Source organism: Clytia hemisphaerica, unplaced genomic scaffold (assembly GCF_902728285.1).
Source record: "Clytia hemisphaerica strain Z4C2 unplaced genomic scaffold, Clytia hemisphaerica genome assembly, whole genome shotgun sequence".
Classification (NCBI taxonomy): domain Eukaryota; kingdom Metazoa; phylum Cnidaria; class Hydrozoa; order Leptothecata; family Clytiidae; genus Clytia; species Clytia hemisphaerica.
In genome coordinates, this window is record NW_027103994.1 from 879,027 (window position 1) to 904,062 (window position 25,036).

A 25,036-nucleotide genomic window follows, 5' to 3' on the forward strand; every position below is an offset into this window, starting at 1 on the left:
TTGCTCGACCGCAGTCGAGACAATGGATTCCACTCGCTGGCGACAGACCTAAACAAATAGCCCCCCTGAGTAAGTAGTTGGAAATCTTGCAATCCTGTTCTGCCTTTGAGATTGGCCTTTTTGTCATATGAAAACATCGACTATTCCTCTACATGAAAAAGGGCAATCTCAATCTCAAAGATGACCATCACAGTAAAACTCTAAATTTCATAAGGTATTAATTTTGAGATTAAACCTTAAGTCATGTGAGGGACGAAATCTGAATGTTACCACCAAGCTTTTAAAACCTTTAGTTTTGCATATTTTCTAGATAAAATTGCAAGGCTTGAAAATGTTTGGTCAGGCTTGAGTTTAGTTATGGATTTTAATATTTTTTATTTAAAAATTTCAGTTAAAAATACAATAATAAATATATCATGGATCGAATTCTTAGATTAGGTGGTGTTGGTGGTGTAGGCCAGGTGAGTAAGCCTTATTTTTCTTACCAGTTTCCAGTATTTCTTAGATCATTAATCAATTTCCCATAGGAACCAATTTTTAAGGGGTACTCAATTTCTAATCTTGGTGGAGAATTTTGGTGTAAATCTATGAAAATCTATATCTTCATTGATATAATTCCTAAATTTTGAGTATTTCTTTCCAATCTGTCTGAATTTTATAGAACTTTTGCCCAAAAAATGAGGTGGACCCCATAACTCTAATCTTGGATGATGCTATCCTTTTATTTAGCGTAGCTGCTTAGCAAAAAAGCAAATTAACTTGGTTAGCTTTACTGTTTCATATTTTATTTCAGGGTGCCGCAAATCCAGATGCAGCAATGGTTGATACTGCCGAACAAGTTTATATTTCTTCACTTGCCCTTCTCAAGGTTGGTTATCAAACTTTTACTTTATATTTTTGAACAGTTTCGAAGGGTATTAATTTTACTGATGATTGTACCTTAATAATATCCATACCCATATTGGGCAGAGGGGTATCAAGCCCCCCCTTAAAAATGGTACCCCCCTTTTTTAGCTCAACCCCCCTCTTAAAAATGAAAATTCCTCAACCCCCTTATTTTATTCAACCCCCCTCTTTTTCCCAGGTTTAAGTTCAACCCCCCCTCTTTTTTCGACCTTTTACGCACAAACTCTTACAATCTCTAACTATATTCCAAGGTTATTAAAATGAAGAATACAATAATATGAATCTGATGGCAGAAATTACTTTTTAACAGATACAGTAAGATATTTAAGATATCAATAATGTTAGCTAGAAAAATGAATGGAAAACACTCTTTTGCAAATTGCCAAATCTTCCAAGCCCCCCCCTTAAAAAATTAACCCCCCTCTTTTTGTCCAAGCCACCCCTTTTATTTGTCAGTAAAATTCTCAACCCCCCCCCTTTTTAAAGGGGGGGATGCCCACTCTGCATACCTATATCTATTTACTTAAGTCATAGAGAAGCTTCTTTATGAAATCTCTTTTTCATATAAGACATAATAATTTCGATTTTTGATAAGACCCCTTGCTCGACCCACTACCATTAGAAGCTATGAAATTTGAAAGTTATTATGTTAGTTAAACAGTTTGAAAGTTTTTATTTTGTTTTTATTTTTCTAGATGCTGAAACATGGTAAGAAATTTTCAATTGTTCGTTGAGAATATCTTTTATCTCCTCATTCTTACCACTTTGGAAAGATATAACATTATTTTCTTCTTAGAAGAACGGTGAATATCAACTGGAACTATGAACCACTTGAAATTTGTGGAAATTCTAAAAGTAGTATTTCAGGACTTGTAAGTCTCATGTGTCTTCATACTTGGTGAAACATGTTTAGTCCCCTGAAAATAATTTTAGTCCACATTCACCAGTATTCGCATTGTTGCGGGATGATTTTGAAAACTAAAATGTAAACAGGGTCTTAAATATTTAGACATTTTCTTATTTTGATTTATACAGGAAGAGCTGGAGTACCTATGGAGGTTATGGGTTTGATGTTGGGAGAATTTGTTGATGATTATACCGTCAGAGTCATTGATGTGTTTGCTATGCCCCAATCTGGAACTGTAAGTTTCTAAAAGGAAGAGGAAGGAATTCTTAGTTTAGTCAAAATAAGAGTGCATTTTTTATACCCTGTTATATTAACCATAACTGTAAAGCATAAGAAGAACAGGATATAGTTGAACAGGAAGAATTACCCTCAAATATCTGAATTATTTTTGATTTGACATAGTTTTCTCACAGATGTCATTCGTAAAAAGAAAAGAAGTGCGTCGTTTATTTTAGATGGTACTGTTGTACTTATGCTAGAGTAGAAACTGTAGTTTACCTGATTCTAAATTTTGTGATATTCGCTTAAATATTCTTAAATTTATTTGTGTTTAGGGTGTTAGTGTAGAAGCAGTTGATCCTGTCTTTCAAGCGAAAATGTTGGACATGTTAAAACAGACTGGCAGGTAAGATACTTAATAATGATAAAATGTTGCTCAAAATAAGAAAAAAAAAACTTTGGAAGGTTTATAACGTTTTGAGGCCGAACAAAATGTCTAAAAGTGTTTTTGGCAGTTCTAATATATGGAAAATAGATTACATCCCAGATTTTTTGTAGGTCACCTTGTACGGTACCATCATGCAATTCTTTTTGCTTGGGGTAATTTTCAAAGTTTTGTCTGGCCTGAATGGAATTGAGAAGGTTTCATTTTTTGAAATCAATATTGAGAATCAAGAAATAGGTAAAGTTTCACAATACATTTTTCTTCCTATAATTTTTACACCATGCATTTGTTTTCTTTACGATTTAGACCAGAAATGGTAGTTGGATGGTATCATTCCCATCCGGGATTCGGATGTTGGTTATCAGGTGTTGATATCAATACACAGCAGAGCTTTGAAGCCCTCTCTGAACGTGCTGTAGCTGTCGTTGTAGATCCTATTCAATCAGTCAAAGGAAAAGTAAGTAAACATTAGTTCTTTTTTCTATTTTCTTGGTTTGAGCTTCCAGAATTTTTGCCATTGCAATAGGTTACAACAGCTTTGGATCCATTTTAACTTCAAACGCCATTTTTAACTCAGTTAAGCCAGTGTGACCAATTCTTTCTTTCTGTATATCTCAGATAAAGATAGTATGGCTACTATAAGTTCTTCCGTATCAACGAAGTATATAAAGAGCTTTTTTCCGTCTCAAAATTCTGCATAGTTTATCAAAATTTTAACAATAAGGCGAATGATAAAAAATGTTTTGTTTCCGGAATGCGGGTGAAGGAAAAAAAGTTATCATGCGGCCGGCCGGAAAATAATTTTTTTTTGCTATTTTTGATAATTTATGGCTCGTTGAAATAGAGTTTAAGAATAACTTTTATGTATAAACACAGCATAAATTATGCCCTAAATTACAACAAGTACGGACTACTAACGAACGAAAGTTTGCGGCCGGGTCAGAAAAAAAAATTTTTTCACCCGGCCGGTTTCCGGAAACAAGAAATTTTTTTTGTTTTGCCTAAGTGTTATAATTTGCTGTGTAAAATCTTAGACGAAAAATCTTGCTTTTTAAAGCCTGCTGTTAGAAATATTATTGTATTTTCTAATAGGTTGTTATCGATGCTTTCCGTCTCATCAACCCTAATTCAATGGTATTGAGTCCTGAACCAAGACAAACCACTTCAAATCTCGGACACTTACAAAAGCCCTCTATACAGGTAAGAATGAACAACTACAATGAAGTTTATTATATTTGATAAAATGGGGGATTCTTTGCAAAAACACCACAAATGTTTTGAAGTGCTCTAATTTATCTAGTCTTATCTCGGATTTCAGGATCTGAAAGCTCAAAATTGTTCAAGTGAAGCTGAAAATGTAGCCTAGAAGCCACTGAATCTTTTCAAAATCGAAATATCCAATGAAATGAAGTGGAACTGTTGAAATCGCGATTCTCACCTGAACTTTTGAATTCTGAAAAACGTTAAAATACCCATAATAATTATCAATATATTTCGAACTTCACTATAGCGACATTGACTTATTGCTATCCAACTTTCATCATCAGGTTGTCCATTCAGCATCTAGCTTGTTTTCTTTACTTTTAAATTTTGAAGTTCCTGAAGAACAAACCAAATAGGGATATTTTAGATCTAAGCGGTGAGAAATTGCTGAAAAATAATAGACAATTTTTTTTGGTGTCAATTTAGAAGCATCTGGGATTCTTTTTTAGTCATGATTTTTTACCACCATTTCACTACTATTTGAACCCAACCCAATTTCATTCATTTTCTTTTATTTCAGGCACTTATTCACGGCTTAAACAGACACTATTACTCAATCTCAATAAACTACAGGAAAAACGAACTCGAACAAAAGGTATTATAGCCTTAATCTTAACTTAAAGTCTATTTCAAATTAGCTGGCAGTGTTTTTTCAAACCTCAATAACTTTTGATAGAATTTGAATTAGTTCAGGGGGGGTCTTGCAGTTACTCCTTGACACTATGTGGAGTAACTGCAATTTTGAACATTTTCTACAGACACCACCACCCTTGCAGTTATTCCATAGTGTACTAACTGATTTTACCCTCAAAATTGGTGTACACCACCCCCAAAAATGCCAAATTTGGCAATTTTTTCACTGAATTCCTCATTTTTGATACCATTTTACTGGGTACATCTTATTAACAACCGTTCAAGAGTTAAATATCTCAATCATTTTCCAAGTTTGTTAAAATATCTTTCATGCCTTGATTGAAGAAAAAATTTTGTGATTTTTTTTTTACTTTTGAAAAAAATGTTTTGAGTTTTTTTGCTTCCGGAATTTTTAAAAACCTAAAATTTTAAGTGAAAAATTGAAAAATGTGCTCACTTAGTACACCATATCCTACCAAAATCCACAATTTTGGGCTTAGGCACCACCCATGTTGCAGTTAGTCCACTGGTGGAGTAACTGTTTTCCCAAATTTTGGTTTATATACCACCACGGTAGTAATTGTCATAGTGTTTATATAATAACTGCATGACCCCCCCCCTGATTAGTTAGCGGTTTTGTGCTCGTTAAAAAGATAATCCGGAGTGGAATATTATCAAAAAAGAAAAAAATTCAAAAAATGGAAAAACGAAGATGAAAAATGAAGAAGAAGAAAATCAACTTGTTGTAGAATAATGCTATGATCTTCATTTTTGAATCAGAAACTCTTCAATCTTAGAACGTCATAAATGTGAAAAAAGATTTAAAAAATATTCATTCAATCAAAAAATACAGCTTAAAGCTTTGCCCTGGTTGACTTAAAAAAGGACCCTTTTTTGATGATTTTTGAAGTCAATCATTGTTAAACTTTGGACTATCTTTCGATGGAAAAAACTTTTTTGAAAATTTTTTTCACATTAATGATGTTCTAAGATCAAAGAATCACTCGTATGATAATCTATACTTGTAGCACAATTATTGAAGAAGTTGATTTTCTTCTTCTTCATTTTCAATCTTCATTTTCCGATCTTTTGTTATTTTTTTCTTTATGACAATACCCCACTCCTGTTTGTCTTTTCAACGAGCACAAAATCGCTACTTAATTTAATCAAAAGTTATCGAGGTTTGAAAAAACACTACTAGCTAATTTGAATTTGCTGGAATTTGAAATACTTTAATTCTATGGTCCTTCTGGAAAACATCCACATTGCTAAAGACAAATTCTTGTTTTTGGAACACCTCATAATGCTTTTTAAATGTTTTTTTTTAGATGTTGTTAAACTTACACAAGAAATCATGGATGGAAGGATTGAACCTAAAAGATTATAATGAACATTGTCAAGGCAACGAAGAAACAGTTAAAACTATGTTAGATTTGGTCAAGAATTATCACAAGGTAATAGCCATTATCACTCTCTATTATTTTTTGTTTTCCTTTTTCCCCAAATTTCTCATTCAAAATAAGTTTATGATACTGTATATTTACTTATTGCAATTTTAAGTTCTTTCTTATGAAAGTAATTTTACATTCATTGAATAAAATTTATTTGCTTAAGAGATAGATGAAATAGTTGAAGTCTAAAATATTCCTCCAATGCAATGTGAAACAGTAAATCGTCGCTCTGATCATATTTCCATATTCCCTATTTCCATAATTTTCAACTTTTAATTCTTTTACTTTTTCATCTTTAGGCGCTCGAAGACGAAGATTCGATGACGCCGGAACTACTCGCCATCAAAAACGTCGGGAAACAGGTAAGGAAATTTCACTTTCATAAGGTATTGCATCACTGAGCTCTAATGTAAGTATTGGAATAGACCTCATATTTAACAAGAAAGCCTAAGCGGCGTAAAGGTCCAGCAGTGTTGGCACTGTCAGCATATTTTTCCGCTGCAGAATTGCCATACAACAGGAGCGAATTTTTTCAATGTATAGACTCGAGTCGGGCGAGCAATAAAGATTTAATTACTTTAAACTTTTTTCTACTAATTAAAAAAGAAAGATTTGACCATAAGTTGGAGGTAATTGTATGTGGTTTTTTCTTACGCACGCGCACAATAGAAAGTCAGGTAGTTCGATTTCAGCCTGGAATCCTTGATTGATAATTGCGCGCATAGGCCCCGACAAAGTCATTTTTTTCGACCAGTTGTGTTTTAAAGGCCCATTGCGCTGCGCGCTGGGCCAACAATAGAAGCCTGCTTCAAAAAAATTATATGCGGATGTTCATTCCAGTTTCCCTTTTAGATATTTTTTCTCCTCCAAAACTTTCGTTCGATGGTTTCGTTCTATGAGAGCCTTAAGTTGGTGATGGTGTTTTAGAATATTTAAACTTTCCGAATATTAGAAGAATTCTTTTTTGATGTAGCTTGCTTCTGTTATAGTTTGATGTTAAGACGTGAGTCTAATGCTTTAAGATTGGGGTTGGTTACCATGGCCACTGCCTGACAGTGTTGATTTACAATCAATCGTAAAAGGGGTTACGCACGGAGAACGAGTCTCGTGTTCGCAAAGCGAAAGGGATTCTATAGACGCCAGGTAGACGCCCCAAGCCCACTGGTTATGTAAGAAGAGCTATCAATCCGCTGCTCAAAAGAATATCGTACTCTTTTTCCGAAAATCCCAAATCCCAAAGAAATTCCGAAAATCCAAAATTCCATAAATCTAAAAATTACATCTTAAAACGGATCAAAACTCAAAATACTGTGAATCTTGTGACGAGGACGTCATTTTGGCCCTAAATGTCGTCACCGAAATGGATTGACATAAATTGTTAACTTTATTGAAATGAAATCGATTTCTAGTTGATCCGATAGATTCTATCGATGATTACCAATCCAATGAAGACTCAATAAGTAATAGTTATCGCATGACTTTGAGTGCAATACGAGAGATATTTTACGAGCGAGGCGAGCCTTTTTATTAAACGTAAAAATTTAATAGATTTAATCTATTTACAGAAAGTTAAAGGAAGCAAAAATTCCCGAGTTAAAAAAAGGAAAATAACTCGGATAGTTAATGGAATCACAATTTCCCGAGTTAGAAAATCAAAAATAACTCGGAAAGCAAAAGGAAGCAAAAATCCAAAAGATGAAAAATAACTTCCGGGTCTCTACTCTATAATTTCGAATGTTTTTGTTCGAAAATCTTGTTAGATTCGAATGTTAGATTCGAACAAAAACATTCGACTGAAGTTCCCGCTGAAATTATGCACACCAAAATAAAGAAAAATTTTGTCGATCCAGAAGCTTCAAAATAAATGCAGCAGCTTTTTCAGAGATGTGAAATTATTATACATTACAGTACACAGAAAAAGAAGATGTATAGTATTTTTTCGATTAAGAAGAAATTCTTTATTGTTGCGTTTCTCTATCAGATTGATAACACTTTTCGATGTTTTTGTTTCGATGCATAGTAGATGAGAAAATGCATACTGGTTTAATCTATATGAATGGTCTGAAACAACATTTTTGCAACAAAAACTAATTGGGGCGAACTTCTCGACTTTCAAGGCTTTCAACTATCGTCAAGCTGTAAACGTGTCGAATTTTCGAAGTAAGAAGTGTTGTACTGTTGATTGTTGAAGAATTGATGCTGAAAAGTCAAAGACACAGTTTTGTGGAGGATTGGGAGAGACACAAGACACTTTTTACAAAAATCCCTCATTACCTGATTTAATCAAAGACATTGAATTTCCCTCGTTTTGTTATGGAAAATATTCATGACAAGTATTTAAGAATTTCAAGTTTTTATGCATGCATTGATAAAAAGAACTGTTTGGTTTTTCACGAAACAAACGAAAGTGCCGAAAGCTGAATTTATTTGCTTTGGGTCGTGTCACGTGTGTGTCGAGTAGTTTTGTACTAATTTCTATATATTTCATCAGTTTTAATTTCACTGACTTTTTGGAAAGAATGGAGTAAGAGCTCATCAAAAAATAGTTCGTTTTTTTACGTTTTCCCATTATTTATTCCGAGAGTTCAGTTCTTTTCGGCTGTTTTGTTTTGATTTTCTGAAACTGCTTACCCAAATGTTAGCCAATTTTCATTTAAAGTCGTCCTAAAGCNTTTTGAGGCTGTTCTAGAGGGACATCTTTGGAGGCTTTTCTTGTTTTACGAGCGGAGGGTGCGTACGGTCTGCGTAGAATTAGTGTTTTGTATTCCAACGGTACGTCTACGATTTCCTTTTCGATTTCTTCCTGAAAGATTTCAATCATCTGGTGAATATTTACGCCATCGCATTGTTTGTCCAGTGAAGACTTCATACCGGTTTGATGGTAGTCGCATCTCTCACTTGCTTGACATCGTCTACAAAAGGAATTCGATAAAAATTGAATAACCGTTTTTGTGCAAAATATTGCATGGTGAAGTGAATGATTTGCTTGCTTCAAAAAGTAAAGTAGTACATGCAATAGTCTCGCAAAATATTGTCTTCCATTTAACCCATCAAAGGACATGGTCTACAGGCCTACTAATGAAATCTGAGTAAAAAAGGATAACATCATTTTTATGGTCTACGCAAAGTTTAAGAATGACTTACCACTGAAAAATCCTGATTTGATAAATTGCGTCTTTGTTACACTTTGGAGCGCAGAATGACAGTCGTATCCTGGAAATTCTTTACGAGCTTTTCCTTGAGGTTTCAGCGTATTTTGGTTGGGAGAAAATCACCAGGGAACTCGTCGATCATAAATCCGACACGTTTGTTTTATCAGAATAAAATATTCTATACTCGACAAAGATTGATACGCGGTGGATACATCATATTGTAAACATCCGAAATATCGATTGTTGACCTTCTAGTGGCATCACCGATACTGAAAGCTTTGATCTTGGACTTGTCAAGTTTTTCCTCGTCGCATAAGTTATTGAACCCCTCTTGGAACTTTAATCCACAATGAATGGATCAAAAGTAATATAATAAAGTTGATCTGTTTGATGCATAAGATTTCGTGCAATCTCGTACATGGAGACACTTGCCTAAGAATAATTGAGAAAATTTGAACGTGGATGGTGGAGTGAATGAACGTCAAATACAGAGAGAGTAACTGTATAGCCTGTGTTTTGCATAAAATTAGATGACAAATTAGCAGTCAGTTTAGATTAGATTCAGAATTAGCCTGGATATTCAGACCGTAAACTATTTCATCGTCTAGTTTATTTATAATCTTGTCTCTTGTCTTCTTGTTTGTCTGGTCCAACTAACTCGTCTGCATTTTTCCCTGCATATGCGAGTGCATCTGATTGGATTCGCGCCAAGTCATCGAGCAAAATTTTAACGGGGTTTTCGATACTTTCTATGCGCAAGCATAATTCATGGAAAACGCTAACATTGCAAAAAAGGATATACAAAATGGCCAATGGAAAGGAGCCTTTATAAATTTGGCTTATATTTGATATAGTTTAAAGTAGTTTTGAAAGTTTTTTTGAGTTTGTAAAAGAAGCTTTATAGTAAGTAATTATGTTTTGAAATTCTATCAGCAAGGGTTCACTCACCTACAGTATTACACAAACTGTACCAGATTTTATTAGTTGCACCAGACTCTACAATTTTAGAAACTTTATATGTTGAGGTAAGCAGGGGTCTTATTTAAGCCCACGAAAACGAAACTTTATATGTTGAGGTAAGCAGGGGTCTTATTTAGGCCCACGAAAAAAATTACAATTTGCCGTTTAAAAAGTTTGGTTCGCCGCCTCAAGTATATATTAACGCTAATCTTCTTGTGTTTCTCTGCACAATTAAGAGTGCTCAATACATAAGTAGAGCTTGATACATAAAGAATAAGAAACGGTGTATTTCTTCTCAATACTTAAAGTTTCTTGCTTTCGCATTCATCATTGATTAGAAATAACTATCAAAACAAAATTCCACGTTTATTTAAAAAATTCAATACAGCGTCTTCATATAAAAAAATTGACGTCAATCTTTAGAATCGAAGTTTTCAAGTAGGTGTTTGTTTATGTGCCGGCATTTTGAGATAAGTTCAGATCTAGAGTTCAGTAAATTGTCTTTACGGAAAGAACTCTGAAAATTACGCGAAGAGAATTGTGTAGTAAAAATCACCTTTACATCAGTACTATCTACTTTTCATCTCCGTTTAGATTAAAACTTTAAAATCGTATTTGAAGACTTTACAGGGGAATTTACAGGGATTTGTACTGAGACTTTACAGGGGAATTTACAGGGATTTGTACTGAGACTTTACAGGGGAATTTACAGGGATTTGTACTGTGACTTTACGTCACCATCAAATGTCCCAAAAAGATTTTCTGAGTGACTACTGATAATTTCGGTAGCACAAGAACATATAAGAAATAGAGTCTATACTAAATTTTGACCATATATCATTTATTCAATATTAAGACCTCTTTGAACTAGTTTAACCAGAAATTCTTAAAGAAATTAAAGAAATTTTTGGAAGAAATAAAAAAAAACTCACCAGAGCCAAATGGTCCTTTGATGATCTTCCATTTCGTGGGGTCGTTGATGAGGTTGATTTGATTATGGTTTAGAAGGATAGTGTCGATCTTTTCTGGAACATTTTCCGATATCTTCGGCAGATATTGTGTTGTGGAGGCCATTGAGCTCATTATCTGCCCACAAAACGAATTGAGAAAAGTGAGATCTCTTGAACAGGCACCTTTTCTTTTAATAGATGCCATCTCACTTGAAGCTTTTCCACAGAAGCTTTCCAATTTGGTTTCCAGCTTGCGTGTGCAATCTAAATCGTTTTTAGTGACCAACATTCCACTGCAACTAAGAAAATTGTCATTGAATATTGAATACAGGTTTAAAGTGTGCGCGTCAACGGCAAGGAGAACTGGGACCGACATAATGGTGACGTAGTCATTTTTTATGTCGTTACTGGCTACATGGATAATTGTTTTTGTAACGTCGTTAAGTTTCCGTATTTCTTGATACAGAGTTTCTCGATCATGCGAAGCGATGATAGAACATACCATCACCAGATGACGATCAAAATCAACAACCAGAATGACGTCATCATACAATTTATGTTTTGCTGTTATGATTTCATCACAATCCTTATCATCCAGCCCCATGAGGTACAAATGGTCTCTCGGATGATATTGTGTCAAAAACTTCACATTTTTGAACATTTCCATCTTGTCCAATTTCTCTAACCAATCTTTGATGTTTGGATTTTTCAAGTAATATGACGGCGGAAAATGTCGCTCCCTTGCGACTGTGTTTTCTGTAAAATACTGTAACGATCTTTCTCTAAAGTCGGCAACAGTCTTCGTAATGCTTGGACCAGTTCGTATCGGTCTACATTCTTGTTCCTCTGTTATGGGTTTTGTTGGTTTGTAATGATGAACATCATCATCCAATCCAGAGTTGTGTGTGTAGATCAGTGTTTTATCAACGGTGAAAGTTCTTTGGCCGTGGTTCATATCTAAAATTTAATCATAACTTATTAAATGATAAAGTCATTATTTTATTATTACATTGGGTGTTTGTATAAATTAACTCCATTTGTTTAAATTGAGGCCTTTCAGTAGTCTGTCCAAGTAGACCCAAAATTCACACCATCACGTCAATATATGTTTTCCACAATTATGGTCGTAATATTTGTGAAAAAGGAAAATACCTACGAAATCTTATAACCACAAACGATTTGGAAGTGCTCCAAATTAGGTTGGAAGGGTAGAGTTTTAACTCTGAGTTTTAACGCTAGACTTAAGACTGAGGAACTTAGCATCTAAGAATCCAAAAGTTCAAGAATAGTCCAATAGGGCTCAGAATATAGCCTGGAAGTCTATAAACCCCTCCCGAATTGAAATACTCGAATAAACTTATCAATTAGCCCAAAAGTGACTTTCTCGTCCGAATTCCAAATTTCGAAAAACGAGGAAATAAACTAAATGTTCAATATATTTTCACCACGATTGCAGTTCTCTTGGATCATGCTAGAAAAAAATTTGAATCCCTTTTTGATGTAACACTAAAGTCTACTTTAGGCGTACAAACTTTCGCGAGCAGAAACTTTCGGGAGGACGAATATTCGCGAAATTCACGACATTTACTTTCGCGAATTTAACGGAACAATATTTTTTGCGAGCATAAACTTTCGCGAATCAAGAATTTTCACATGAAAAAATGGCTTAGAGTGATAAATACTTCTGGGATTGACATTTGTCCTTTGACTTAGTCTTTTAGCAGGCTAAAAAGTGCCATGAAAGTTACATTTTATTCAAAGTTTGAAGTTATACCGATTTTCTATTTTATGAAGAATATAACTAAAATATGAAAAAACTTTTGAAAAATATTCTTGCCATCGGAAGATATGGCTTAAAGAAACCAACAAGGTAAGATTTTTTTTAACTCTTAATGCTTTACAGAAATTTTTTTGAAAAATAAGGGGGTTTGCAAAAAAAATACATTGGTCGTAAAATCTTCCGATGATGAAGATGAGATTGATGACTTTTAATGCTTTAGTATTTTTTTGATATCTTTTTGTGTGGTAACTTTCTAGTACAGGGTGTCCCTAAATAGTATCGAGTCGAAACACAACTATGAGTAGAAAGTTTTATGTGTGTGTTCACAAAATTGTATTTTAAGCTCTCCCTCTTTTTTCTTTGTCATTACGATTAATTTATACGTTGTAACTACCTTTTGTAATAAGCCTGTGTGATGGAGAACGTTCTTATATTTTAGCGATAACACACACAAACTTTTCTACTAAATCGCATGTTCAAACTCGATACTTTAATTAGGGACACCCTGTACAGGGTGTCCCGAAAAAATGTATCGAATTCGAACATAATTCTGAGTAGAAGGTTGTTGCGTGTGTTTGACAAAATAAAGGGTGTCCGGAAAAAAGTATACTTTTTAGTCATAATGACTGTTGTAAAAGCAATTATTGTGTTAGTATATATTCTCTTACATTTTGTTAAACACACGCAACAACCTTCTACTCAGAATCATGTTTGAACTCGATACTTTTTTTCCGGACACCCTGTACAGGGTGTCCCTAATTAAAGTATCGAGTTTGAACATGCGATTGAGTAGTCTAGCATGCTAGACGACTTAACTCAGTAAAAAATAGGAAGTAGAAAACTTGGCAGGAGCATCAATATAGTCGTCTAGAATATTTTGTGCACAACAAACTTTTCATAAAAATTCTCTTTTTTCATGTTTTTGGATAACATTTTCAGGGGGTCTTGTTGGTTTTTTTTTTTTTTTTTCTTTCACTTAGAAATTCTCATTGGCTGAAATTTGTTTATATATTTTGTTGTATATGATTGTTTTCTCACCCCGCAGAAATCTGCGGGCCCTGCTGGAACTCCCGTAAGCTACGGAAACCACCTTAGCCCAGTCGTTTATTTTAACCATATCCCGACATAAAAATTTCCCGCTTTCAACAAATACGTTATAAACGACTGGATTTCCAGTCTAGCGATTGAGTAGAAAAGTTTGTGTGTGTTATTGCTAAAATATAAGAACGTTCTCCATCGCACAGGCTTATTACAAAAGGTAGTTACAACGTATAAATTAATCGTAATGACAAAGAAAAAAGAGGGAGAGCTTAAAATATAATTTTGTGAACACGCACATAAAACTTTCTACTCATAGGCTGCGTTTAGACCAGCCTGGCATTTGTAATTGCTTGCAGTATTCTTTTGAATTCTATTGTTCCGCGCAATTGTTCGGTTTGTCAAATGCCTAATGATGCCAGCGTGTTGGCATTTCGTTGGCATTTGAAATGCCATTTTGAGCAACGGAATCCCCTTTTCTGGCATTTCAAATCAAATAAAGGAACCAAAACAAAGAGAAAAAATGACATTTTTGATTTTTTGAAGTATTTGCACGTTTTTTATTCAGTTCTTTTTATAGATTGTAAAATTTGCAAGATTTGCCATAGCCTAGCCCTACTGCAAAAAGTTTCAGTCTTAATGACTGCAGTTTTTGAGAAATTCCATGCTTTTCATTGTTTGATCTGTCAAAGTTGAACTTGAGGGAATCACCTTTTCAGTAATGACTCTAAAAAGACGATTCCTTAAATGCCATGACAGAAAATACAATGGAAAAGCTATTAAAATCGAATCCCTCATGAGCAAATGCCAAATTACAAATGCCAGTTGGTCTAAACGCAGCAGTTGTGTTTCGACTCGATACTCTAATTAGGGACACCCTGTATATACCAACAAAATAATTGTTTTTGCAACAGTCATTATGATTAAAAAGAATTAACTTTCTTTACAATTTTCACGACTTTAAAGTTATTGAGAATTGTTTTTTGTAAAAGTTATTCATAAAAGATGTCTCATGACAATTAAGTACAATTAATATGACACAGAGAGAACTTTGATAAACATTGCAAATCTAGTGAAACACAAACAAGAACTTTCTTTCTATAGAAGTGGTACGACTCGATACTGTTTTTCGGGACACCCTGTATTTCGTGTCAAAAAAAAAAAATTGTCATTACATTATTTTTGTATCATATAAAAGAATTGTATTTGTTATTGTTACAAAATTTACTGCTAAATAGTTGGACACCATTAATAAAACTACTATATCATCCATTAAATCCCTCTAGACACAAGTTGCACGATTGATTACGTACGTAAATGTACTTATGCGTTACCCCCTGATATTTCATCAATTTTTAATTTTCCTATTCTGTCAAAGAAAGTCAACTCATGGATTTATTATTATTTAGTCTCTGGGTGAACATCGAATGAAGCGGTGGAGAGCGAAGTATTGTTTTTCCATTGTTTCAAAAAACAATCGATGTACAGGTTTTGTCCGCAAAGGACAACTGTCATGGCGACTCGAAGGGCTCTGATTTTGGAAAATGATTAATACTCTTATTTCTAAAAGAAAGATTTATTCGTACTTTTGCTGGCCAAAAGTTTGAAAATAAATGCTAGAATACCAAGCGAATACATTTATGAAATCCTTTATGAATATTTTTCAAAAAAAATTTCTCACTTTAGTTGAGCTAAGATTAAAGTTTCCCGTGTGTGAAACTCATGTTCATAGCATAAATAGATAAGAGGTTGATTTTTTTTCTTTTCTTTTTTCTTCTTCATTTTCGATTTTTTTATCAAAATCATATCCCATTCCCGACGATCTTTGCAACAAGCACAAAATAACTACTTAATCCAAATTCTATCAAAAAGTGTTGAGCTTTGAAAAAACACTGCCGGCTAATTTGAAATAGACTTTAAATTCTCACATTATAGGCTTCTTTTGAGCTATGAAAAAAGGTTAAGGAGACTCGTGCAACATATGGCATGTATTTCAAAAACTAATGATCAAAACAGGATGAAATTTTCACCTTAGAAGCATCCTATTGAGAAGAAACAATTCATGAAAAATGTTTTTTGCAAAGGCATTGATGTCATCATTTTTTAAGACAAAGCAAATTTTGCTAATTTTTGCTGACTTCTTAGAATTTTTTTTTCAAAAGTTGGAAATTACCAATACCTGCCATTGGGAAAAATACAATGTTTTGATCAGTACCTTCGCAGTTGCGTTGTGGGAAAATTTTTCTGGAGGGGCCAAAGTCAATTTTTTTAAATGGTGCCCCCCCCCCCAATTTTCAAAAGTGGTGCCCAACCCACCAGTTTGTAAACTTTTACTAATTCATTTGCCTAGGCATAACGAGGAAGGAAATGTTTTAATGGACAAGAGAAGAAATATCTTTGATGAATAAAAAAAGGATAAACAGGCCCCACCATTGTTGGGGCCGACTAGAATTTTTTTGAATATCGACTGCTAAGATACCCTAATTCACTAAATGAAAATAGTCAAATTTGATACTTACTAGAGTGAAAATAAACTTAAAGAAACAATGTGTAATGCGAGCGAAGCGAGCAAAAAATTTGATGTTTTATAATTTCAATATTGTTGTCAGCAAATTGGACTTGGGGCACAGTTAGATTGTCATTTAATAATGCTATATTGTACGCAAGAAAACCTTGTAAATTAGCTAGATTGGAAAGAAGTTACCAATTAACTTTATTGCGAGCGAAGCGAGGAAAAAAATTGCAAGTATTTTGAAAATTATCTCAGTAAAATTGGTCCTGAGGCACATTTAAAGGCGCAAATCTCTTTTTGCGCCCCTTCAAAAAAGCTCCGCTGGGGGTCATGGCCCCCTAGCCCCCCCCCCTCTGCCACAACGCCACTGCTTATGAGGTATTCAAATTTACGTAATCAATTATGACGTCACAAAGCGCTTTTCCCCTGATTTCTAAAAAAAGACAAAAAATAAAGTTATCCTAATACGCTTCTTTTGACGTATAAATGACAATGGCAAAGGCCCCTAATGTTCTGCGCCAAGCTTACGTCCTTTTTTATGATGCAATAAGTTACACGAATCGGAAACGTTTGGCGTCGTTGGGCGTCGCCCTAATTATTTTTAAAACTCGTCTTAGCTTTCCTGAGGATATACAACTTTGGAGCATAGACGGAAATGTGTGTTCTGAATATGTATAACGATACTTTTTGATAAAGTATAAAGCCTACCTCTTCCTTTGACATTAACAACAAACTCTTCATTGGTGCCATCAATTTGCAATGTTTTCATTTTAATAGAATGAACGAACCCCGATGCCATCTCCTTACGAATCTGCACTAACAGTCTATCATTCAATGGTCTGGTCAAGTATTCGTTTTGTTGTAATCCTTCATATACGATTTCAGTTTTTTCGTCGATTTCTTTGCCGACATCAATAGCAGTGATATTAGCAATGTTCAAATTTTTGAAATTCAAAGTGATTTGAACGTCTTTGTAGAGGTTTCTTTCAAGCCTGCAAAATAAAATTCATCCATTTTAAAAATTAACTGAAAACAACCGAAGCATTAAAATACATGATAAAACCAAGATATAATACAAACTGTCAAGGCAACATTGTCCCTCTGATAGCCCTTGCTCACAAACGTCAGTCGGAATGAATATTCATGAGTAAAAAAAGCTTGGTAACTAAGTGATCCTTTCAACAATTTTACCGGTGAATTTCTGGTGAAAAGTTACCTGATCTCCTTGGATCCTAATTTCTGACGTTCTAAATGAAAAAAATACAGAGGCATAAATTTACTTCGTCAGGTCTTTGATACAAGGGGAAAACGGGGACCGCCCCCCCTCCAAAAAAAAATAATGACCACTAAAAGTTTTTCTATATCTGATGACTCAAATTCACTTGTCAGGCCTTCTAAACCCTAGCCAGGCCTTAGAACACCTCCTAACCACTCATTTTGTTATGCTTTCACCGCGTTTACCCTTCCAGGCCAAACGCGGTGACTGAAGTTCCCTTGTCAGGCCTTCTAAACCCTAGCCAGGCCTTAGAACACCTCCTAACCACTCATTTTGTTATGCTTTCACCGCGTTTACCCTTCCAAGCCAAACGCGGTGACTCAAATTCACTTGTCAGGCCTACTGAACCCTAGCCAGAATTTAACAAATGACTTTACACAACTACAATCAGCGCCGAAATATTTGGCACAAAAGGGGAATTCCCTCAAAACTTTGAAACCACAAGTGATTTTTAAGTGCTTTGAAGTACAGTTTGGAAGTAGAGTTTTAAATCTGAGTTTTAACATAAGACTTAAGACTTAAGGACCTTAGGATCTCAGGATCTAAAAAATCAAAAATATTCTAATAAGCCTAAGAATATAGCCTGAAAGCCATTAAACCCCTCACAAATCAAAAAATCCAATGAACCAAAGTGGAATTACTGAAACTGCAATTCTCGCCCGACCTTTAAATTCTGTAATTATATGGTTGATTACATTTAGCTTAGATTTGTAAAGGACAAGCGGGGCGATAAATCCGTAATAGCCCCGCTTTTTTGTAATCGCCCTGATGTAAACAAAAATTTCTATTGGTTGAAAGAAAAGTATCGTACGATATTTTGATTGGTTTTAACAAAATATCGTACGAAATTTTTAAGCCAATCAAAATAAGAGTGCCAGTCGAATGTTTTTTTATAGTTTCAAATGTTTTTATAAGTTTAAAAAAGAATAGCGATTGAGTGTTCTTCAATTCTTTTTTTGACCATATAATTAACGCGGAATAACATGGTATTCTCGGGTGATTTTGGATTAATAACCCCTCGTTTCATTACATTAACCTCGGGGTTATTAATCCTAAATCACCCTCTAAACCATGTTATTACTAGTACAAACACGTTAAAATACCCAAAATTGCCAATATTTCGGTGCTGATTGTAGTTCAACCCGTACCACATATAATTCTTTTATATTCAAAATTTTTGTGAGAATAGTTTGACAAATCTAAGGAACTTCAACATACCGTTGATCTGATTTCCCTTAAGATTATCTTTGATGAAATTTAGTTCCTTCTCCAGACGGTCCACCATTTCAACGAACTTCGACTCATCTTCTGAAAGTCTCTCGGTTAACACATTGAGTTGACTGTGATGGGCAGTAAGATGGTCGTCGTGGGCGGTGAGTTTATTGTCTTGGGTGGTAAGTTGGTTGTCATGGATGGTGAGTTTATTGTCTTGGGTGGTAAGTTGGTTGTCATGGGCTGGGTGTAAGTTTTTATTGTCTTGGGTGGTAAGTTGGTTGTCATGGGCGGTGAGTTTATTGTCTTGGGTGGTAAGTTGGTTGTCATGGGCGGTGAGTTTATTGTCTTGGGTGGTAAGTTGGTTGTCATGGGCGGTGAGTTTATTGTCTTGGGTGGTAAGTTGGTTGTCATGGGCGGTGAGTTTATTGTCTTGGGTGGTAAGTTGGTTGTCATGGGCGGTGAGTTTATTGTCTTGGGTGGTAGTTGGTTGTCATGGGGCGTGAGTTTTATGTCTTGGGTGGTAAGTTGGTTGTCATGGGCGGTGAGTTTATTGTCTTGGGTGGTAAGTTGGTTGTCATGGGCGGTGAGTTTATTGTCTTGGGTGGTAAGTTGGTTGTCATGGGCGGTGAGTTTATTGTCTTGGGTGGTAAGTTGGTTGGTCCATGGGCGGGGTTTATTGTCTTTTGGGTGTAAGTTGGTTGTCATGGGCGGTGAGTTTATTGTCTTGGGTGGTAAGTTGGTTGTCATGGGCGGTGAGTTTATTGTCTTGGGTGGTAAGTTGGTTGTCATGGGCGGTGAGTTTATTGTCATGGGAGGCAAGTAGGTTGTCATGAGCGGTTTGCTTCCCGGAAATCTTTTTAGATAGAAATTTTAAAGATTTAAATACAGTTCTGTTGTGTACATCCAAAGGCATAGTTTTCAGTCTATTTGTATCGTAAGTGACAAAAAACAGACCATGAATTATATTAACGCCTTCAGTCCACCGTTTATTGAAATCGTTCAAAGTGATACTTTTTGGATCATCGTGTAGTAAGTCGTTTCTCCATTTGCGAGCACGTAAAACGAAAGCCGCTAAACTTGTATCGGTACATAGTGGATCTTTTTTCCAACCTCTGCTCGGCGGAGGAAGGTTTGTGAACTCGATAATCAAAAATATGATTAAAGTAACATCAAAGGTTGAGCTATCGGTTTGTGTACTTCCGGTTGGCAGTAAAAGTTCAACTTGGTCCTTGTTAAGAACTCCTTTAGTTTGTAATTTTTTGATTGTTTGTTGGTGTTTTCGTAGCTCAGCGTTGAGAAGGTTAGGGTTGGATGGGAGGCCAACATAGTCGGTTCGATTGTAGTGATTATGAAAGATGTTGAGCAGCGATTCTTTTAGTGGTTCATGCAGTAAGGTGGCTAATCGAAGCCAATACTCAATCTCTTTAATAGCATTTGCTATGGAAATGTAAGTAGACATGTCTCCTGTTTAAAATTCGCTTTTTTTTACTTCTAGTACTAAATTTAAAATAACGAGGTTATAAAATACTATACTTATGACTTTTTATGAGAAAAATACAAACAATGTAAAGAAATTGTTAGCCAATTCGCCCCACCTAAATCAAGGGGCTAGTACGAAATTTTCTAGCCACCTAAGTGGCGAAGTTATGCCAAAGAAAATAAAAATTGAAGAAAACTTTCTCATTTCAATTTTATTTGGACAAAGTAAAACTCCTCAAACTTCAATTAACGATCAGTAACATCTTAAATCACACCGCCCTTCCTAAAGCCAAACTCTGCTACCCAGAAATTCATATTTCTAACAAAAAAACACACACAATTTCAGGCCCGGGGGAGGGGTACTACTCTTGTCGACCGACGGGTGTGCTCCGCTGAGGTTCGAAAAATGGACCCTACGTGGGACTCGAAATTTGCGAAAAAAGTGACCCTGAATGGAACTGAAATTCCAAGATTTTCTCAAATTTTCTACTTTTTTCCCAAATTTTCCAAAAATAGGCACCCTACGAGGGACTGATTTTTCTATTTTGGTATTTTTGCGACCCTACCTGGGACTCGTGGAGGTTAAAAAAAGTACCCTGACCAACGGAGCATCCCCGTAACCCATCTTGCCCTAGTACCCCCCCCCCGGGATTTGAGGACACCAGGCAGATTCTGACAGTTACCTTATCGGCCCTTTTTACACCGGCCCTTCGAAGACGAAGATTCATTGTTTTACTCCATATTTAAAACTTCAGTTAAATATTTAATTAAAAATCAGTTATTTTCGATGGAATATTCAGTAGCTTACTACTGAAAAATGACATTTTTATGTAAAGTTTAGTCATTATTTACTAATTTGAAGCATAAGTAGCAATTTTTACAAATTTTGGCACTATTAACGACCCTAATTGGCGAAAGCCCAAAATTAGGCTGTGGCGTAATAAGGACCGGCGTAAAAGGGGCCAGCGTAAAAAAAGCCGATAAGGTATCATACTAAAAGGGGACAGGTATCCTCAAATCCTTCTTCTGCCAAATCTCCAGATCCTAGCTTAACTTAAGTTGATAAAACCCATGGGTCACACTCCAAATTTCCCAATTTTAGTAATGAATTTATTTACATTTGGCAAAATTTATGTTTTTTTATGCCCGAAAATGGCTGAACACTAGAATGTATTATTTTAATACCAAACAAGCGATACTTTTATGTGTTTAACACACACATAATTGATCTACGTGAGCGTGACCGTTAAACAATCATTCGGAACACAAAATAGTGACGATTTATTAAAATTCGTCGTCTGTTTTCATCATTGATAGTCCCCGTGTCCATTGGGGGTGTTTTAAAGGGAGGGGATTTGAAGGAGAAAAATATCTATCTCATCAAAAAATTGAGTAATTTGGCTAAGAACGTTGATGTATGCTTATAAATAGTGATTTTTATGGATAAAGATTCAATTTTGAGGCCACCAAATCTGTTCGTGAAAATCTGTTTCAGCCATCTTTTACCAATGATGGAATCCTACTTTGATGCAAAAAATCAGGAAAATATAATGATCAAGTTTTTAACAAAGTCCAAAAATCCCTTTATTTAGCTGTTTTTTTTGGCTGGAATTTGCCCCGATAATTCTTTTCACAAAATCGGGCTCCGTCACATTCAAGGGTTTATAGTTATGCATCTTTGGGCAAATAATCTGTTAAATAATTAATGAGTTCACTGTCGCGACCATAGTATGCGTAATATGCCCTAATTATTTTTTAGAGCATTTTTTACGCTCGATACTATCTTTTTTCTCTTGTAGAGTAGTTCTTGTTGTGTTTTCTTCCTGAAGAGACGTTTACGTTCTGATAAAAACTTTAACAGGTTATGGGCCCAGACACAACGTCCACAACAAACTGATAACTGATATTTTGTTTATTCTGGTCCAGTGCATTATCTCTGTTGATTATTGTTGAATTATTGTGATAATTCGTGATGGCTGCTGAAAAGGACTTTGATTGTAAGTTCGATAAGCTAACTGCTGAAAACTACCACAATTGGAAATTTAACATGAAAATGTTCCTAATTGGAAAGGATTTATGGGACATTGTCAATGGCATAGAGAAAATTGGTGACAATGCCACTGCAGAGGAAAAACGAAAATTTAAGAAAAGAGAGAACATGGCACTTGCTAGTGTATGTTTATCTGTTTCGACAAGTCTGCAAATTTATATTCGTGCATCAGAGACTGGCAAGGATGCCTGGGATAGTCTCGCAAAGCATTTTCAACAAAAGACTTTATCGCGTAAGATACAACTAAGACGAAAGTTGTATTCCATGAAACTCGAGAGAGGTGCTGAAATCATCCAACATATAAACGACGTCAAAACTATATCTGAACATTTGGAAGCAATTGGTGATCCAATCGCTGAACATGACTTGGTAATCATACTGATCAGTAGTTTGAATGATGATTACAATTTCCTGATAACTGCATTGGAGACAATCGCCGAGGACAATCTTATTTGGGAATATGTTAGGGATCGTTTGATTCATGAAGCAGAGAAATTCAAAAGCCCATCATCGAAAGGGAAATGTGACGATGCATTTCTGTCGAAAACTCCGAAATCCCAAGGTCGAGATCGTAAAAGCAAGGATAAAAAGTCGAAGGAGTTAACCTGTCACTACTGCCATGAGAAGAATCACTTTGCTCGAGATTGCGCCAAGAAGAAAGCCGACGAGAAAGCCAAGAAAGAGAAGGCTAACCTTGTAACCGATCAACAACCGGAGATTGCCTTGAAGTCGAACCAAGAATCGAGCGGCAACGAATGGTGGATCGATTCCGGAGCATCACAGCATATGACTTACGAACGAAAGAGTATTGATAATTACAAGAAATTCGATCAGCCGTTGAACATTCAATTAGCGGATGATAGTCAACTACAATCGTTTGGAAAAGGTCAAGTACGTGTGACTGTCTTGAACGGTAAAGAGAAAGTCGACATTCTTCTGAATGATGTCTTATACGTTCCAAAGTTGAAAAATAAACTGTTCTCACTTCCATCCGTAACCGAGAAAGGAGCTGCAGTCGAATTCAAAGGACAATCATGTAATTTGAAAATCAACGAGAAATATTACACGATTGGTCAGAAACACGGAAAACTGTACAAACTGAATACTGTCGACGAGGCTTGTTATGTTGCTCAAGCTCGACATGATATTGATCTATGGCATGAACGTTTCGGTCATCTAGGCTACGAAAGCCTGAAGTTCTTGAATGAGAAAGAACTTGTCAATGGTTTGCTCATCAATCCTGAAAAATCGGTCGATCCCAAATGTGAAGGGTGTGCTCTCGGAAAGCAGCACCGAAATTCGTTCCCGAAGAGTTCAGACTCTGAGACAAAGCAACCACTTGAGTTAATCCACAGTGACGTATGTGGACCTATGAGTACCGAATCTGTCGGAGGATCAAAGTATTTCGTCACGTTCATTGATGATTATTCAAGATACACAGTACTGTATACGATGAAAGCTAAAAGTGAAACTTTGTCGAAATTCAAGGAGTATGTCAATTTGATGGAGAATGCCACTGGTCAGAAAGTGCAGAAACTGCGAACAGTCAAACGTCTTCGTACCGATAATGGTGGAGAGTACACGTCCACAGAGTTCAATCGATACTGCAAAGACAAAGGGATCCAACGTGAGTTTACAATCCCTTATTCTCCACAACAAAATGGTGTTTCAGAGAGGATGAATCGTACCATCCTCGACCTCGCAAGATCAATGCTTCATCAAAGCAACCTTGGATTAGAATTCTGGGCTGAAGCCGTCGCAACCGCTGTCTACATTCGAAATCGCAGTCCGACATCGAAGCTGAAAGATCAAACGCCTTTCGAATGCTGGTTCGAGAAGAAGCCTGTTCTTAGTCATCTACGTGTATTTGGATGTAAAGCTATGGTTCACGTTCCGTCTGAGAAGCAGAAGAGTAAGCTTGACAAACGTTCCATACCGTGTATCTTCGTTGGTTATCCAAATGACAGCAAAGGATACAAATTGTTCAACCCTGAAACCGGAAAGATGATCCGTAGTAATGATGTCCTGTTCTTCGAAAAGGAGTTTCCACTCGTTATCGGAAATTCTAAGGAAGAGGACATAGTTGATGAACAATGCCAGTTTTATTTCGATAATGACATTGTTCCTGAAGTCGCTCCTGTAGTCGTGCAAGAGGCTGTACCAGAAGCTGTACCAGAAGTCGTTCCTGATCAAGCTGTTCAAGGAGAACCTGTCGAGGTTCCTCAACGTGCTCAACGTGATCGTAAGGCGCCTGATCGTTTAGGTGTCATCACTGGCAATTGGTGGGAATTGGCGAATGTTGCTGTTGATTCCAATGAGCCCCAGACTTACACACAAGCGACAACCTGTGAGAAAGCTGAATACTGGCGGAAAGCTATTGATGATGAAATGAATTCGCTAGTTGCAAACCATACATGGGACTTAGTTGATTTACCTGAAGGCAAAAATGTTGTCGGTAGTCGAAGGGTCTTCAAAGAGAAACGAGGTGCAGATGGCGAGATTACGAAATACAAAGCTCGTGTCGTTGCCCAAGGTTATTCTCAAGAGAAAGGGAATGACTACGATGAAACCTTTGCCCCAGTTGCAAAGTACAATTCGTTAAGAACTGTTTTAGCTGTTTCCAACGAATTAGATCTCGATATACATCAGATGGATGTCAAAACCGCATTTTTGAATGGTGAATTAGATGCTGAAATTTTTATGAAGCAACCAGAAGGCTTCGTGAAAGATCCGTCCAAAGTCTGTAAACTGAACAAAAGTATCTATGGACTGAAACAATCTGCTCGTCTATGGAATGTCA

At 35.7% G+C, this 25,036-nt stretch overlaps 2 protein-coding genes across 2 annotated transcripts; one reads left to right on the plus strand and one right to left on the minus strand.

Annotated features, from left to right (window-relative positions):
- The first annotated feature begins 391 nt into the window (after positions 1-391).
- Positions 392-6,240, plus strand: LOC136811234 (26S proteasome non-ATPase regulatory subunit 14-like). The gene is made up of 10 exons (XM_067067847.1): positions 392-461; positions 794-868; positions 1,602-1,614; positions 1,942-2,048; positions 2,368-2,438; positions 2,784-2,934; positions 3,570-3,677; positions 4,261-4,335; positions 5,702-5,827; positions 6,124-6,240. The coding sequence occupies exons 1-10, from the start codon at positions 417-419 to the stop codon at positions 6,223-6,225; spliced, it is 873 nt and encodes a 290-aa protein (XP_066923948.1). The 5' UTR covers positions 392-416; the 3' UTR covers positions 6,226-6,240.
- Positions 6,241-10,803: 4,563 nt separating this feature from the next.
- LOC136811291 (uncharacterized) lies at positions 10,804-20,166 on the minus strand. The gene is made up of 5 exons (XM_067067907.1): positions 19,662-20,166; positions 18,711-19,178; positions 17,433-17,463; positions 16,925-17,208; positions 10,804-11,843 (listed from the first exon to the last, which is right to left on the minus strand). The coding sequence occupies exons 1-5, from the start codon at positions 20,164-20,166 to the stop codon at positions 10,804-10,806; spliced, it is 2,328 nt and encodes a 775-aa protein (XP_066924008.1).
- Between the last annotated feature and the right edge of the window lie 4,870 nt (positions 20,167-25,036).

Coding starts and splice junctions, on each gene's coding strand:
- LOC136811234 (XM_067067847.1), top strand. CDS start 417: ATGGATCGAATTCTTAGATTAGGTGGTGTTGGTGGTGTAGGCCAG. Junction 2,935..3,569: donor TTCAATCAGTCAAAGGAAAA/GTAAGTAAACAT, acceptor ATTTTCTAATAG/GTTGTTATCGATGCTTTCCG. Junction 3,678..4,260: donor TACAAAAGCCCTCTATACAG/GTAAGAATGAAC, acceptor CTTTTATTTCAG/GCACTTATTCACGGCTTAAA.
- LOC136811291 (XM_067067907.1), bottom strand. CDS start 20,166: ATGTCTACTTACATTTCCATAGCAAATGCTATTAAAGAGATTGAGTAT. Junction 17,464..18,710: donor TAAGGGAAATCAGATCAACG/GTATGTTGAAGT, acceptor TTTTTCATTTAG/AACGTCAGAAATTAGGATCC. Junction 11,844..16,924: donor TGTTAATGTCAAAGGAAGAG/GTAGGCTTTATA, acceptor ATTAAATTTTAG/ATATGAACCACGGCCAAAGA.